This window comes from Podarcis gaigeae, assembly GCF_964106915.1.
Source record: "Podarcis gaigeae genome assembly, chromosome: 2".
Taxonomy (NCBI): Eukaryota; Metazoa; Chordata; class Lepidosauria; order Squamata; family Lacertidae; genus Podarcis; species Podarcis gaigeae.
Window position 1 is genome coordinate 42,692,648 of NC_139679.1, and position 18,117 is coordinate 42,710,764.

The 18,117-nt window shown below is 45.4% G+C and overlaps 1 protein-coding gene and 1 long non-coding RNA gene across 2 annotated transcripts; one reads left to right on the plus strand and one right to left on the minus strand.

The window, feature by feature from the left end:
* Positions 1 to 1,665: 1,665 nt before the first annotated feature.
* On the minus strand, positions 1,666 to 12,138 carry LOC310838578 (transmembrane protein 238-like). Its single transcript, XM_083726079.1, has 2 exons — positions 9,035 to 12,138; positions 1,666 to 2,240 (listed from the first exon to the last, which is right to left on the minus strand). The coding sequence occupies exon 1, from the start codon at positions 9,980 to 9,982 to the stop codon at positions 9,470 to 9,472; it is 513 nt and encodes a 170-aa protein (XP_083582205.1). The 5' UTR covers positions 9,983 to 12,138; the 3' UTR covers positions 1,666 to 2,240; positions 9,035 to 9,469.
* A 1,909-nt stretch (positions 12,139 to 14,047) lies between these two features.
* Positions 14,048 to 17,687, plus strand: LOC310838533. The gene is made up of 2 exons (XR_014561026.1): positions 14,048 to 14,254; positions 14,487 to 17,687. It is a non-coding gene; the product is annotated as an uncharacterized lncRNA (long non-coding RNA).
* Positions 17,688 to 18,117: the final 430 nt, after the last annotated feature.

An 18,117-nucleotide genomic window follows, 5' to 3' on the forward strand; every position in this document is an offset into this window, starting at 1 on the left:
AACTGTTTTCAATGTTGTGTTCTAAATTATTGTAACCAACCTTGGGACTGTGATTTCTATGCATAACCTGCAATCCACCAACCGCAGCCAGGTGCAAACACGCTTTAGTATGAAGGAATAGGGTGCCTCTGAGCACTTGCTCACCCCAGGAATTTGTTTTCAGGGCTAGAACTAAGGCTGCATACACACCACATATTTAAAGCACTTGACTTTCCCAAAGAACCCTGTGGACTGCAGTTTCTGAAGGGTTCTGGGAATTGCAGCTCTGTGAGGAGCAAACTACAGTTCCCAGGATTTTAGTGAAAGGCTATTTTCTTTAAATTTAAGATATAAATGCAGCCCAGCTCCAGTTTTGTCACACAAAAACCCACTCCTAGTTCTCCCCACTGCAACAAGCTTTCTTCATCTCAGCAGCTTGAGAATAAAACCCTTTTTGATACTATTGAGGAATAATTGGGAGTCAGAATCCTTGCTGAACTATGGAAATCATTCGGAGAGCTCACATTTGATCCCATTCTACCTTCTGCTAACCTCTGATTTTTATCGATTCACTGATCATGCTTTTATTCTCAGAGCGGGATAAGAGATGCTTGTTTGGCCTCAAGTGCCAAAATAGCTCAACCAGGCTTGGGTACTATGCAACTTCAGTCGGGGGTGTTATGCAGAGGAGGGAAGGCAGCAAAATGTTTTGGGTCAGGCCTGGGCGTGACAGCTATGTACTTGCATGTGACATATAAACAGCCTTACCAAGTCAGTGAATATAGATCAAGTCAGACATAGTGATGCAGCCAAAATTTAAGCACTTTTATGCCCATTTGGTTTTAATGGGTGATCTTTAAATTATATATAAGCTCCACTGAAGTAAATGGGGCTTAAAATTGCTTACCTTTGGCTGAATCCTGCCCATAATGTCTTTGTCGGCTGTAGCCAGTTCCTGATACTAACCCAAATAATGTTGAACCATCAGGCAACATGTCTGGAAATATTCATCTCCCACCACAGGATTTCAGTTTTGAACAAGTGTCAGGACTGGTGGTTTGGGCTCACACAATCAATGAATTTTAGGAAGAATCATAGAATTGTAGAGTTGGAAGGAAACTTGAGGATCATTTGGTTGATTTTGATTTTGGCTTATGAAACTAGGAAATGCCTTTGATCTTCTCATTATATCTATGTCGTGTGGGTTGTTAATAATGCTAGATGACACATGAGAAAGGGTTTTTAAATCAATAACCATTTTAACTGATGTTCAATTAACAAAATGCTGCCAAATCTCAAATCAATCCATTTTCTGCATTTATTGTTATCATGGTGGAATGTGATTCAGGTGACTCACCCTTAACACAGGGCCACAAGTGTGGTCCTATAATTCACATTATGTATAAATTGAAGCAGAATGGGGGAGGGGGGCGTGGAAAACAGGTCCTAAGTGCTATGTGCGCAGAGCTACTGAAACTGTAATAGATAAAGGATAATGCAAGTAATTTCTGTGGAGTTATAGAGAACAAAGGGAGACAAGAAAACCCAAGAGCCTAATCTGAAAACCTGCTCTTGGAGGAAGGGCAGGCTGAGCTCTGCAACTTCACTTCTGAATCATAAAGCACAGCATGCAAACCCATGTCAGGATAGCCAAATAGACCATACAAAAAATCAGCCATGGTACACTTTTCTTTTTAAATAAATCAATATTTATTATAAAAAATCTCCGCAGTCCTCACTTTTCTTGTAAACAAGTACACATTTGCACAAATTAACCATACCTAAAGCTTCTTAGAGAAGAGGGTCCAAAAGGAACATCAGCTTGTTTGCATAGCTTAACTGTGGATCAGCAATGGTCTTAACATATTTCTTTTTACTAAGTAAGCCTTACAGGGCAGAGAAGCCATCAGTGAGTACTGAAGAAAACACAGTACAAGCCTGGGCTGTGCCTATGAAAATCCACCACAAAGATTCAGTATCAAAAGTCCCTTCCACAGTTCAAAGGGCAGCTTGACTCCATTGTGAAGGTAAGTTCTCAAGTCTTTGCAGGGGGCTGTGCAAAGAGCATTCAAAGAGCTGGCAGTACAATACTTTGGCACAGTAGTCTTTGGGGAAAAAAACAACACAACCCACACATCCAAGGCTGGTGTACATAAAACGAGGCTCTTCCACCAGGTCTGGCACAGGAGGGTGTCCCACCAATCAATGGCAATATAGCACACTCTGGATTGGCATATAGATGGCGGCAGACCCATGCTGACCTAGGAGGAGAAAGAAGAAAGCATCACTGGCTGACATCATGCCCATTTCAAGAATGCATAGGAAATCTAAGAAAGCTGAGCACAAGTTTGGTCAGGGTCTAGCAGGGGAGAATTCAGCCTATTATTATTATTATTATTATTATTATTATTATTATTATTATTATTTTAAAAGAAGATGGAACAGGTTGTGTGTGTTGTTTGTCCAGAGCAGGGTGGAGAGCAGCTGCCACCACTGATGCTTCAGTAAACAGTCTCAGGAAGAAGACCCCAAGGCTTGGTTTGTTTTTCTTGCTTCTCTGCCTGCCTTGAGCTGTGTGCATCTGGAGTTGGTGTAAGCTGCCTAATCCCCAAAGGGAGTAATAGAATCCAAAAGGTACAAGCGAGAGAAATTTATCCCACCCTAGGTTGAAAGTATGAGAGCAATAGTTTCTAGACAGACAACCCCAAATATTTACACCACCTTCAATTGTTGACTCTTACCTTGGACAGGTAAAAAGCGCACACACCAACGATTTGGTTTCTATCTCCACCCCCTGCATGCCTTAAAGCAGGACTGGGGAACCTGTGGACTTTCAGGTGTTGTTGAATTTCAACTCCCATCACCCCAACTAGCTCGGCCAATGGCCATTATGGGAATGGTAAGAGTTCAATGAATGGAGGGGCACAGGCTGCCCATGCAAAGACTTGGCGTTGTGTGCTTATTTATTTATAAAAGTACAGTGGTACCTCGGGTTACATACGCTTCAGCTTACATACACTTCAGGCTACAGACTCCGCTAACCCAGAAATAGTACCTCAGGTTAAGAACTTTGCTTCAGGATGAGAACAGAAATCGTGCTCCGGCGGCGTGGCAGCAGGAGGAGGCCCCATTAGCTAAAGTGGTGCTTCACGTTAAGAACAGTTTCAGGTTAAGAATGGACCTCCGGAACGAATTAAGTACTTAACCTGAGGTACCACTGTACTTATATACAGCAAAAATAACAAAGGGGTTTACAACTCTAAAAGGATTTTTAAAAAATACGTACAATAAAAGCACATGAAAATTGAAAACAATTTTAAAAGAAAAAATCAAAACAAGCATCAATACAGTAAACCACTGTGGGAGAAGAACTCTTCATTGCCTGCATAGACCTGGAGGAATAGAAAAGTTTTCAGAAGGCATTTAAAGGTTGGCACAGAAGGCACCTGCTGAATCTCTATTAGCAGAGTGTTCCACAGGTTTGGTCCGATGACACTCAAGGCTTGATTTCTTGTTGTTGTCAAATGTTGTTAAAACGGCCCAGAAACAGCATAAAGCAAGTTCAGCTCTCTGCCAGAGAATCCTAGGAGGAACTTAAACTTCAAGGAATAAGGAGGCAGCAGTTTAATTAAAGAGGTAGTTTAATTCACCAGACAGCCAACCTGGCAAAAAGCTTATCCGTATCTATGTACCTTCCTTTCAGTGAAAGGGTGTTACCTCAGTGCTGCACTTTATACCAGAGCTGAGAAAGCTTTCCTGATACTGCATTGATGGAGAGCAAACAGTCTTGATTAATTTTTTTTCGGGGGGGGGGAGCAGGGGGAGGGAGAAAATGATTAAAGGAAGGCCCGTTGCGTCGTTCTGGTTGTGGAGGGCCCACGGTGAGCCCAAGTTCCTCAAATTATAGATAGTCTGCTGTGCCTGTGATGAAGATGAAAAGTCTCCCTCTACTAAAAGTGAGTGTCAAAGATGAGGTTGGGATCATTTGCAGAGAACTGTGATAACACAGGAGAAAGATTGGCATGTGATTCCCTATTGCACCAGGGCTTCTTAGGCTAATGTTTCAACATCAAGTTTAACTCCAAAAAGCTATGTCCAAGGCAATGGTTGAAATATTAAAGTTTCCCATTTAGGGGTAGATCTCATCCAAGTGGAGCCATTTCAAGCTGACATAAATGCGTGGGGAGAGACTTAAATGTTAAGCAAGCATGGAAAAATATGTTGCCTATGCTCCCCCTAAAAATCTGTTTTGCCCCCCGGTGTTTTTCTTGCTGTAAGGGTTTCTTCCCAATTTTTTTGAGCCCGCTTGGGAGGAACAAAGCTGGAGCAAAGCAATTTGGGGCTGAAAGTCCAGGCAGAGAGTAGATTTGGTTCCTCCATATCATGCATGCTGCTCTTTAAATCACCTCCAACACACTTTATATGAATTCAGCAGAAACCTGAATTCTAACATAGGGGTGTGTCACTGTGGTGTCTACTCTGGATGCATGTAGTATTTTGTTACAGTCTACACAACCTCTGGGGACCCAGGAGCGGAAGCAAAGAGCTTTGTGCTTTTCAGGAGGATTTTTAAAAAATGGTAGTTTGGAGAACATTACATGCTGCTCAAGGGACAGCGGTCGTGCTCTGTCTAAGTGCTTTTATTCTATTATGTAATTGCAATAGAGTAGTGAAGCAAATGGACAAACACAGCATGGAGCACCCAAGGGACAACTATATCCAGGCCCAATTGAAGCAAAAGTCTCAGCAGCAGACTGGCGTCATCAAAGCAGGGGCATGAAAAAGCATTTACCAGCATGATTCCATATCAAGTGTTGAAATCAGCACTGAAATTTGCAATAGATGTCTCTTGAAACTGTACAATTTCCTCTATCGCTTTGAAGATACATTATACAAAGAGGACCTTGTTGTGTGTTTCTATGAGGTGGGATGAAGGAAGATCAAAGAGTTAGTTGTCTTTTTCGAAGGTATACACAATCAGGCTGTAGTCACTCAAATATATCAAGCCAAGAAGGTGGTTCAAAGTCTGTCTTTTATACAAGTCATGCCATGAGAGACCTGCACCTGTATGAGAACCAAGCATAATTTTTGTAGACATTGAGGCCTAGCAAGTGCAAACCTGAAACACATTTCGTGGAACAATGAAAAGATAAATAATTATTGGAAAGGAATACCGGAATGAAGGAATCTGAGTGTTCTACGTGTTCTTTTGAAGAAGAAAACACACCAGGAGAACTTTGCATTTGTCACTGGAACGTAACAGTGAAAGTATGTGGAGATATACAATATCTCCACATACATATACAAGCTGTGTGACACAGGCTATTTACTATGTCATTTTCTCCAGTGAGTTTTAAATAGTAAACACTTAAAAATGTAATATGCAGATTGGAATGTATGAATAGCATTGCAAATGTTTTTGTTTCTGCATCAGTTTCCTGACATGTGAACTGAATCAGAAACATGATCCTACACTGAAGTGCAGGCCAGCCCCAGCCATACACCACACGTCAAAGAATGCTGGAAGAAAACAGGTTTTGAAGCGGCTCAGAATATAGGCAGACAAGCTGACTTGGCGTGTGTCAGAGGCATTCATCAAAGCAGTGGAGGAAGCATGACTTATGCACTTCCTCCGTTGCCACTTCTGGGATTCGCATAAAGGAAGGACAAGTGCACACTGTTCCTGCAAGAGGGCGGGAGGAACATCTGCCCCCACCCCTCATATAAGAGTCAAAATTGACGGACTTGTCTATTGCTGGTCACTTTAGGTGACCATTCACCTGGGCGATCAACCTAGATGACTTTAAAAGGGGGCTGGACAAATTCAGGGACAATAAAGCTATTGGTCATGATGGCCATGCTCTGCCTCCATGGACAGAGACAGTAATGCTTCCCAGTACTAGTTGCTGGAAGCCACATCAAGGGTGGGTGCTCTTGGACTCAGGTCCCACAGGCATCTGGTTGGCTGCTGTCACAACAGGTTGCTGGACTATGTGGGCCGTTGGCCTGATCTAGCAAGCTCTGTTTCTCAAGGCCTCAATGCCACAGCCTGCCCAGCAATTTCTCACTTGTCTGCCTCACATTTAAGCTGCATCATAGTCATTTGGTACCAGCGACTCTCTTCATGAGGATAATCCAGGGAAGTGGGGAAAAAGAAACTGGCACTTGTGGGGTTTTTTTTGAAGGGGGGAAAGATGGGAGGAATGAGGAACAGGTTGAATGTTGGACAGGAGAAGAAATTACAGAAGATGAGTAAATATAATTTGAGAAGCATGTGTGGGGAGAAGGGGAAAATGTAAAAGGACCAGCAAATTCTTCCTAAAATGGGTAGGCCAAGTTATAGCACCCCCAAAGCAAATATCTGTACTGCACTTAGCTTGAGGAAAGGCGAGCTATGGAACTTTCTGCCACAAGAAAAATAGTGTCAAAGAATTTAGCCATTTCCAAAGGTGGATTAGATGCAGTAGAAGAAGACATTATGAACCGCCACCCGATTATGCCAAACTGCCCCTGTATTGGCCGCCATTTTGTGACTGGTGAGCCCCAGTAGTTTTCAGCCATCTCAAGTGAGCATGGGAGCAGAAACTTTGGGGACACCTATCCTAGGAGACTGTGAGTAATGAAAAGAGGGGGTGGTTACAACGAAGGCTCTCATGTGTTTTTCTTCTGAGTATAATGACTAAGCTTCACAATGAATTCTGCCTTGTCCAGAATAGAGAGCTAAAGAGGGATTATATACTAATGCATTTCATGTACATAAGACACAGAAAACATGAAAAAGTCATGAAAAACCACTCATTTCTAGGACAATTGCTTAGTGATTTCTTTGCCACAGGTAAAAAACACACAAACAAACTGAAATTATACTGTACTGAAAGAGCGCTTGAAACAGCATGGGAAATGGAATCAGTGGCTCAGACTGGGGGGGGGGGGGAGAATGAATGCTTTTAATGTACGGTACTCAAACCTGAAGTGGAATGGAAGGAAGAAGGGAGACCAGGATTTCATCCAAGGCTGAGAAAGGGCAATAACAACACAGTGACTCCCTTGCAAAACATGTCCAGTGTTTTACTTCTGGGGTGGTACTTGAGAACAGGTGCCTATCTATAGATCACAAGTGATAGAAGTGACTCATATAACCACAGACCTTTTTTTAAAAGAAAGAAAGAAAAGAAAGGAAAAAAGAAAAACATAAAAGAAAGAGAAATACAGTGGTACCTTGGGTTAAGTACTTAATTCGTTCCAGAGGTCTGTTCTTAACCTGAAACTGTTTTTAATCTGAGGCACCACTTTAGCTAATGGAACCTCCTGCTGCTGCCGCACCACTGGAGCACGGTTTCTGTTCTCATCCTGGAGCAAAGTTCTTAACCTGAGGTACTACTATTTCTGGGTTAGCAGAGTCTGTAACCTGAAGCATATGTAACCCAAGGTACCACTGCATGATGGATACAAGTTGAATGCACAGCATTGTAAGTCCACTAAAGACTACAGAGCAGATTCTGTGCTGTCAAAAAGTCAAGCTCATTTAGATTTCAGCAGCTTCCCAAAAATAAGTTTATGCTCTAAACATGGTTAAATAACTAAATACTGTGTGAAAGTTTCCATGCAATTAAAAAAATCCAGAATTATTCGTAAAACAGATTTTTTTCTAATTGAGGGTTAAATCTAATTGAGGGTTAAATCTTGTCTTTTCCATAAAAATGGCCTGAATAGTTTCTGAGACCTTCAAATTAGGCATCTGACACCATGGACACCAGCCATCTTCTTAGTCTCAGGATATACTTCCAGAAGGCCAGGGGTCATTAACATGACAGTTGCTTGAGCCAAAACACTCAAGTGTGACATCAGCCATCTCAATCAACACTCAGCTGGGGAACAGGCAAGGCAAGAACATGTTGTTCAGAAGCAGGAAACCGCTGCCTTTGGGAAGCAAACCATTTGCAACACACAGAGAAAAGGGCTTAGGGTTTTCTCCCCAGAGGCAATGGAATCTTTCATGCACAGAAAGAGAGTTTAAGTTACTTTGCAGAAGCATTAGCTGTGTCATCCAGTTGGGACTTATAGGCATGTAGAGTGCTAGACAAGTCCAGAAACATTCAGCAGGAATGAGGTGCACAAAGCAGGAAAGGGAACATAAAGTTACTATAGCAGGGGATCAGACTTTCTTTCTTTCTTTCTTTTTTTTGGTGTTGCAATCTCCCAGCCACGCACCTTACTGTCATAGACATTTGTGTTTCAGTCCCATGTGTTTTGCACACATTAGCACCTATTGCTACCTGCTTCACAGCTTGTGGTAATAAAGGACACGAGTGGAGATCTACACAGGAAAGGGAGCCCTTTCCCTATTCAGAAGGGAGATCCAGTGTGGTGCAATGATGAAGAGTGCTGGACTACCAATGGGGGGAACCAGATATAAGCCGCCGCTCAGCCATGAAACTCCCTGGAAGAGCTTGGGCAAGTCACTATCCCTCAGCCCTAACCTACCTCTTAGGATTGTATTGAGTATAAAATGAAGGGGATGGAGAGGAAGGAAATTTGGGATATAAATACAATAGACAATGGACTGCAAAGTACAAAGCAAATGAGATCCTATACATCCACAAGACTTCCAGGAGTCATGTTGAGAAGTGCTGTCACACTTACAAAGCTAAGCAGGGTCTGGTATGTTTTCAAATTGGATGGGAGACCATGTGTTGAGATTCCTACATTGCAGGGACTAGATGACCCTTCTATGATTTCATGACAGCTACAGCCTACAGCAGCTAAAAGCCAGCCAGGAATCACCTACAGATGAGCACAGCAGGCCTTTCCTCACTCATGTTTTGAACATAAAGCAGCCTCCTCCGACTGGTACTGTCCAGATGTTTTTGCCTACTGTTTCTCATCAGCCTCAGCTGGCACCGCTGGGCTTTTCTTCTCTTACAAAGACCATCAGTAAGGCTTTGCTGGTGTTAGGCTTGAACGCGCTGGGCATGATGTGGCTCCAGCCTGCCCAAAGTCATGCCTTTTCTTAATACTCTCAAGAATGTTTAAGGGGCAAACTGCAAATACTCACCATGGAAGGAAAGGCAGTCGACACACGCTCAGCAGGGCCATTTATTGCTTTGTTTCTGGGCTACAAGAGGGTCGCTGCTTGAGCTCAGCTTAAGGTCTTCCTAAGCTTAAGAAGTACGAAACTGCTTGAGCAATGAAAGAACGGGCCCACGATTTGGCACCACAGTCATTACTATTGGGAAGAGAGGTGCTGGGGCTCAGCGTGTCCGGCAGCTGTGCGCCCCACGTCCTATAAGTCGCATATCATTTAATTCCATATATATAAAAAGCGGAGCGAGGCAGTTACACCGCGAAGTGCGGAGGGAGAGACCTGTCTATCCCAGGGGATTTCCGCCCACGTGCCTTTTTTTCCATCCTTCCTTTGGCGCGGGTTAAAGAAAGGTCCATGGCCGCGAGGACGGGCGAAGGAAGGGGAGGTTCCCCGGGAGGCAGCGCTTCACACGAGCCGCTCCTGCGTCCTCGCGGGCCCCTGCTCGAGCGGCGCAGCCGGGCGGAGGCAGCTGAGCTCCAGGGGCACGGCGGCTCGAGCCGCCGCGCCTCGCGTGGCCTTCGAGGGAAGGCCGGAGCCAAGAGGCGCGCAGGGCGCAGGCGCCGGCCGGCGGCGCTGCGAGAGGCGCTCGGAGAGCTTGGCGGCCAGGCGCAGGAGGCTCTGCCGGCGACGGGGCTGGGTCGTGCCTGCGGCGGCGGCGGCATCGGCGGCGGGGCGCACCCCGATCTGGAGCTCTTCGGCGGGCACCCCGCGCAGGTTCCCCGAATACCAAAAGAGCCAGCAGAGCAGCGACAGGGCGAGCAGCAGCGACCCAGTCAACACCAGGAAATCCTCCAAGGGGATCCCGTCCACCATCGGCCGCCCCACGGCGCCCGCCAGCACCAGCGCCAAGCCGGCCCCGTCCAGCACCAGCGCGGCCACGAGGAAGACCGCGCAGTGCCCGCAGCGAGCGTGGCCCATGCCCGCACTGGCGCGGCGCCGGCGGGCAGGCGGCAGCCAAAGTCCGCCGAGGGCCACGCCCGCTCAGGTGCCGCCGGAGGGACCACGCCCCCCTCACCTGCCCGGCGGCACCGGAGGAGGCTCAATTGCAGCGGGGACCGCGCCGTCCCCGGGGGCAGATGAGAGAATAGACCCCAAGCGAGCGGTTCGGCTGCGCGCGGCCAAGAATTACCCCACAGCCGACGGCTGTCCGTCGCAGCCTGTCACCGATTGCTCCCATAAACCGCGCAATCTCGCCGGATTTGGATCTCGCCCTTCGGTTCAAGGACTGTGTTAGCGGTATCGCAGTGCGCTTAATAATCATCATAAAAATCTCTGGTGCCGTCGCACTTGGAATATCGTGCGCCTATTTGGTGACCCCATTTCACCCTCACGCCACGTGCACGGGTGTAGTAGCCAAGCAACTGCCCCCCTAAATCAAGTAAATAAGTAAAAATACTTAACTAACTCACCAAACTCGTCGCAGATAGGTTGATTCTGCCCACCCCACCCCACCCCAATGTAAATCCTGCCCCTTCCCACCTAAATCCTGACTACGCTATGCCCGCGTGCTGAAGAGCTGGAAAGGGTACAGGAAAGACCAAGCAAAATGACCAGGGGATTGGAGCAACTCCCACAAGAGTTTGTGGGCGTTGGGGTATAGAACAATTGCCAGGAAATTGTGGGAAATCATGTTTGCCACCTTGGATGGATAGGTGTGATATAAATGTAATAAATAAAGGCTGTGTGGATGCTTCATGGCACTCTGGTCCTTTGCTGACAGCTGTAACTATAGAAATAACTGGGCAACAGCAACTATTGCCTTATGCCCTGCTCAAATGCATCTGGTTGGCCACCTTAATAGCAGGTCTGTTCTTCTGTTATTATTTTCTTTAGGAGCTCAGCTGGCATATATGAAGTTTCTCCTTTGTCCGACAAATAGCGATAAATCCCAAATGATTCTGTCAAAGCCAGATTCGAAGCCAAGTAAACAACAGCCCAGATTTGAATCTTCGAAATCTCTTTTATTCTTTTTCAACAAAAGTGTGGGGAAGGTTGGAAAGAAACAAGGAGCAAGCAAATCCGTGCTTTTCTCATTCTTTGCCTGATCATTTTGATGGTGAAAACAAAAGGCTGATGGAAGGGTGTGAGCAGGTAAAGAAGCCCCTCCCACATTGTTTTACACACAGCCTCAAGAGCTCACCTACCAGAAACCTCTCACACACCTCAATTTATTTACTGACCCATGCTGCCTACACAGGCTCACACCCTTGCTGTACTCCGTGCCCATTAATTGATGTAGAATGACTTCTCTCTCTGCAAAGAGAGATGAGCATCACCTCGGTCCTCCCTAAACATTCAGCTACAGGGTTCTGAAAAAAGCATCTCTTTGTCATACTTTAACTGCCCGTGTTATGAGTCAAATGAAAGGTGTTGAAAAATAAGTAACTTAAGCTAATGCATCTTCAATGCTTGCTTTCTTTGTCATTTTCAAGCTTTTCAGTGAATCAAGTCACTTACTGCTTGGAGACTCTGAGAGCCTTGGTGCATCTCATTTTAAAATTTACATTTGTCATATTTCTAGCAGTGAAATTCAAGACACAAAAGCTGTTGAGCTTTTTTGACATATGGCAAGCCTAACATATTTATTCTCCCCTGCCTCCTTGAATATATCAGGATTGGGGCTGGATTGGGAGTTTCATAGCAACTCTGAGGAAGCGTTTCATTGAGGCTGCAGCAGGCAAAGAGGGAGACTCCTCTGCACCCACAGCCCCAATCCCAATTCTCCTTATTGTGGCTGATATTTAGATACCCAGGTGGCAGTCAGACTGTTAAGGTCACATCCGCATGGGCCCTAAGACCTCAAGCCTCTCAGATCCTTTGCTAATGGATCAACAGAGCCAGCTATGCCATAGCAGATTGTGAGGAAGAGAAGTACCGTATTTTTCCGTGTATAACACGCTCCCGTGTATAAGACTACCCCCCTTTTTAACATTTCTTAGTACAAAAACCTCTAGTCTTATACACGGAAAAGTACAGTAATTCCTCTGTTTCTGTAAAACAACAAGGGAAACACCCTGTTTTTCAGTAACATTGTGGTTGTGAAAACCAATTGGCATTATGTGTACAGTGGCATCTCGGGTTACATACACTTAGAAAATAATTCTTTTCTCGGAAATGACCGGCAGGATCCGAGATCAGGGAGAAGAGTCAGTGGAAGAAAACTGGAAGAAATTTAAAGACTATTTACAGAAACATTGCAAAATTAATGAATTTTAGAATAATGTTGGATTGGAACTAAGTGGTTTCTAGCTGTAATGGGTTAAAAGAGTATGAAAAAATGGGTTTATACAAGTAAAAAATTAAGATTGTAATAATTTAAAAATAAGATTTGGGTAGCGTAAAGAGGGAAAGAAATTGTTGAATTAATAATTTGATTTGGAATACAAAAAAGGGAGGTATGAGGAGGTCCGAGAAACAAGTAAATGAAAAATAATGTGATGGAAAGATTGATTGTTTTTAACAATTTTTATTTTGTATTTTGCATTTTTTTATTTTTTGTAATGTAAAAACCTTAATAAAATTTTTATATATATATAAAAAAATTCTTTTCTTTCTTTGGAATGGTCAGAGAGACTTTTTTTTAAAGTGTGGTTGTTGAAACCAACCAACATAAATTAGCCTGAGTACTAGCCAGACTTTACAGTATATACCTGTGTATTTTTTATATTTAAAAAGATAGATTACCTATTAATATGCTGATGAATAATTGCCCCCTACCCTTCAACTTTGTGGGCTTCCTTGTATTTCAAAAAGTGGAAGCATCTTGGGTAATGTTCATTTCTGTCAAACTGTTTAAGACTGACTCTAACCAGATGCCACTGGAAAACACAGGAGAAAGCCTGTTTGGTTGACACCCCCTTGCCCAGATTCCAGACAGAAGAGGCTTGTGTGCAAACAGATAAGATGGGAGAAGTGTTGCTGACAAGTTGAACCCCTGACCCCAGGCTTAGAACGACAAAGCAAGGTTAGGTTCACCCAGGGCACTGGTGGCTTCCAATGGCTGTCTTGATAAGTGCTTTGCAGAGCTGGTTTGTGTTTTGCCAGAAAGCACACTGACAAATTTCCTCTGTGTTGTTTTCAGCTGAAATATGATCTTCTTGTGTGACTCCATCTCTTACCCTGCTGCCACGTTTACCAGAAGTGTCTGTATGTGTGTCCAGTGTGACTAGTTCTGTCAAACACAATCCCCTCTCCTACCTTCACGGCTGTTTTCTACCTCAGGGCCCTGGGCTATAGCCTGCCCCGGCATTTAGCTGGGAAACATGAAGAACGAGCTTGAAGAACGAGCTTTTCCGGGGGCTATTAAGCTTACTTTGAAGTAAATGGAGAGAGGAAATTACCCAAGCCTTCTGCTGGTTTTAAGCAACAATCAGATTTGGGACTCTGGCACAGAAAGGGCTTTTATTATAATACAAATGCTTCCTGTGCATCCCAGTGTAACTCAAGGCAAGGCTGCACACAAAACAGAAAGAGGGTTTGTTTTTCTGGATAGTGCCAAGGGGCAGCTTCAGGAATGGGTCCATGGAAGAGCTGGAAGGGTGAGATGTGCACATGGGGACTTAGTTCTCTGCTGGTATGACTTATATAAGTGAGCCTAGCCAAATGCCAAAAACAGTATTGATCTGAGGGTCTATTTACAAATTTTGTATCTTCCAGTTACAAGCCAAATAAAGACTAAGACAAAGGCTGTGGGGACATTTCTGAAGATATTTGATCACCTCCCCCAGATCATCTCAGTGACCACGAGAAGCACATGACTCTAACTAAATACAGTGGTACCTCTGGTTACGTACTTAATTCGTTCTGGAGGTCCGTTCTTAACCTGAAACAGTTCTTAACCTGAGACACCACTTTAGCTAATGGGGCCTCCCACTGCTGCCGTGCGATTCAACCTGAAGCAAAGTTCTTAACCTGAGGTACTATTTCTGGATTAGCGAAGTCTGTAACACGAAGCGTATGTAACCCGAGGTACCACTGTACTCCAAATTTTAGGAATAACAAGTGGGGTACTAGGGAATGAGGACCACCCCCCAAAGCTTAGTGCCACTCTTCTGAAATGGGAGGTGTAATGCTAATGACATCATGAGACAAATATAAAGCTTGATAACAAACGGTACTAAGGTCACTGTGTCAGGGTCATGGGAGCATTTGCTACTAGTTTGGTTCTGTAGAGCAGATCACACTACAGTGGTACCTCTGGTTAAGAATTTAATTCATTCAGGAGGTCTGTTCTTAACCTGAAACTGGTTTTAACCTGAGGTACCACTTTAGCTAATGGGGCCTCCCTCCCGCTGCCGCCATGCCACTGGAGCACGATTTCTGTTCTCATCCTGAAGCAAAGTTCTTAACCCAAGGTACTATTTCTGGGTTAGTGGAGTCTGTAACCTGAAGCACTTGTAACCCGAGGTACCACTGTATAAAGTAGCAGTGATGACTGATCCTTGGCCCTCTAGGTGTTGTTGGACTTCAGCTCTGATCATCCCTGACTATTGGCCATGGTGACTTGGGCTGACTGGAGCTGGAGTCCAGCAACATCTAGCAGGGCTGAAGGCCAGCCTTTCTCACCCTGCAAAATCCAGTTACAAATGTACACAGGGATGTAAGAGAGGAGCCAAGCAATCCTTTCCATACGGACACCAAGAGAACAAGGTTCATTAGTAAAGGATTTATTAGTAGTCAGGTTCTCAAAACAAACACTGCAGCAGATAGAAAACAATATTTTTTTTCAGCAGGAGCACCAAATGAAAGAGGTTTAATGGGGAAAGTACATTAAGGGTTTTATGGCTCCAGCTGGAAGTGAAAATTAGAAGAGTCTCCATTTGGGAGTGGACAAGAGATCAGTGCACTGCAATGTATGCCACTTCCCGTTGCCCAGACATAAGCTTGTAAATTCAATCTCTGCAGCAATGGCAACTTTGCTTGAAACAGGGCATGGTATGGTGGTTTTTTAGAGTCTCGGACTCTAAATCACTACTCAGCCATGAAGCTCACACCTTGGGCAAGTGAATATCTCTCAGCCTAACCCACCTCATGGGGTTGTTGTGAGGATGATTTGGGTGAGAGAAGGAATGTTCTGCTCCTTGGATAAAAATGGGCAGGATAAAAAATGCAGATCAATCATTCAGCTTTGTCCAGCTGTGTTTCTGTTCTGAGAGTTGTATGCTAAGCTTCTATACCTGCTCAAGAGCGTGGAGTGGATCAGAGAGACAGACAGAGAGGTGCTAGCTATTGTTTGGGACAGGCTTTTCTGCTTTTGTTTTGGAAGAACCAGGCCAGGTGCCTCTTCACATGCCCACAGCATTGAAGCCAATACTGGCAAACTGAGGATATGGCACAGAGAATCTCTCTGGAGGTGTGCACTATTTGACTAGCCACTCTGCACAGCTTGGTGGTTTCAAGCCAGAGCTGTATTTCATTCCATTTCAGTTTCCTGCCTCCAGCAGTGCCCAGACAAATACACAGCTCATGAGAACAATGGCCTGTGTTGCCCCCTGGGGTGGAGGAAGGGGGTGCAGTGGGTTCGGGCCGCCCCGGGTGTCACCACTGAGGGGGGTGACAAAATGCTGGGTGGCACTCACCGTGCAGCCTGCAGCATGCCCAAGCCACTCGGCTCTCCTGGGCTTCGTGCTGCCCAAACGGTTTGCCCACTGCCTCCTCCCCCACAGCTGTCCGGCAGCTGAGTGCGAGGGGGCAGGCAGACTCTGAAGGCCCTGCACTCTGCCCCACCCCTAAGGGCAGCTTGCCCCACCCCAAGCGCCCAAGCAGCTTCCTCCACCACCAGTTGCCCCAGCCTTCTTTGGTAGCCTGGCTACCAAATGCCCATTGTCTAGAATTGCCTGTCAGAGTCTTGCCTGCCTGGAATCCATTCTGTAATGAGTCAGACAATTGGTCCATCTAGCTTGGTATTGTTAACACTGATTGGTAGTGTTTTGAGTGGGAGACGTTCCCAGCCCTACCTGGAGTTATTAGGGATTAAACTTTGGTCCAGCTGAATGCAAAGGAGGTGCTCAAGGCCTGAGCTACCACCCTTCCCCAAATTGGTGGTGGTGGGATTTAGTTTGTTCCCTTCTCATAGCCCTGCTCTTATGGCCTGGATTTCTGCAAACCCCAGAAGCAGGGAGCTGCTCTTAGCTTGATATCATAGCAGACTGTGCAAGCTGAAGTAGTGCAGTAATTCGAAAGCATTGATTCCCAGGAGAAGAGCCACGCTGCCAGTGTGGTAAGTGTCAGGAAACACTTAGCATGCTCAGATTTCAGCTGCTGCTCTCCTCCTTAATAGAAATCTGGCTCTCCCGGTGCCAAGTCCCATCATGCTTTCCAAGAGCGGTGCACAAAGTGTACCACGTTCTCCCATTAACCTCCACCCCTCGTGTTCTGCAGGAGGTACGTGCACTCTGAGATCGGCTCCTGTAAGAGACGGTCGTGCCAGCAAGGCAGAGTTCTAGAGCAGCATAGGAGAAATGACGCACAATTACAGAAATGCTTGTTTTTTATTTTTTAAAAATCAGGAGACAAAGAACTATTACTGGTGTTAGAGGATCCTGTGACACACTGCACAAACTGCCCCCAACCCCCAACCCCACGCCACTCTCTTGCCCTGTATTCTAAGTGGATATTGAAGGCTCTGTGCAACTAAGGGCACTTCCAGACTTGCCATTTTCAGGTGGGAATTCAATCACAATTCAGGCTGTGCAAGGAAAGCTGCTTTGATCACTCATTTCCCCCAAACACCAGACTTTTAGCAATATGGAAGGTCACAGGGAAATGCAGAGGGGAAAGTGTGGGTTGGCTCTCAACATTGTCTAGCCTCCCTGCAAACAAATCTAGCCTCCCTGCCAGTCAACTCACACCCCTGCAGACAAATCAGGATGAATGCTCAATAAACAGGTTGTCTGGAAACACCCTAAATAACTGTTCTGAAGGAAGAACGCACGGCATCTCCCCGGCTGCTGTTCTGGCTTGGATAGAAGTGGCTGTATTCCAGGTGGGTGATTGGTGCTGGTGCTGCAACCATAGAAGTGCACCATGGAAACAAGGAACCATACGCTCTAGTTGTCTTTATTTACCAGATATTGCCCTGCTCCCCTTTTGCTACCTGTCCTTGATAAGTCATGATAACACAAGTTCTCTTCCTCCCCTCTCCCTACAAAGTCAAGGCATTTTCCTTTGAGGCTGTGCTGCTTTTATGGGGATATTACATCGTCCCAGCTCTAGACACACTCGACTCTTCCCCCAGATATCACATGCACTGTTACTTCTACCATCACGTGGTTCCATGAGTGTCTCGGGTGCCTTGGACAGAGTGACCAATAACACCAGTAACAGTAATCTGCCCCAGCACCATCTCAGACCACACCTTTTTTTTTTTAAAGGACTGCCCCCTTGCACTGCGTTACAATTATATTTTTTTCAGAGGTGCTTCCAGATGAGAGTCTATTGTGGAATTGCTTCTGCTCACACACACATATTTCTTGCACCCTCCAGTTGATGTTATCATAAAAATGCCAGCCTATAGTTTTTCTTCGTTTAATGTGCATTTGCCCATGATGTGGAAAACCTGGTAAATAAAAATAACCTTTTACACATCTGCAGTAAACTGTATGGAAGCTTTTTAGATCATTTTGGTAAAGGTAAAGTGACCCATGACTGTTAGGTCCAGTCGTGACCGACTCTGGGGTTGCGGCACTCATCTTGCTTTATTCGCCGAGGGAGCTGGCGTACAGCTTCCGGGTCATGTGGCCAGCATGACTAAGCCGCTTCTGGCAAACCAGAGCAGCACACGGAAACACCGTTTACCTTCCTGCCAGAGTGGTACCTATTTATCTACTTGCACTTTGATGTGCTTTCGAACTGCTAGGTTGGCAGGAGCAGGGACCGAGCAACAGGAGCTCACCCCGTCACGGGGATTTGAACCGCCAACCTTCTGATCGGCAAGCCTAGGCTCTGTGGTTTAACCCACAGCGCCACCCGTGTTTTGGTAGGTGATGACTAATGGTGCACCCCTAATACTGTTGTGTGTGCATATAAATGTTGGGAAAGAAGGGGGATTCTCT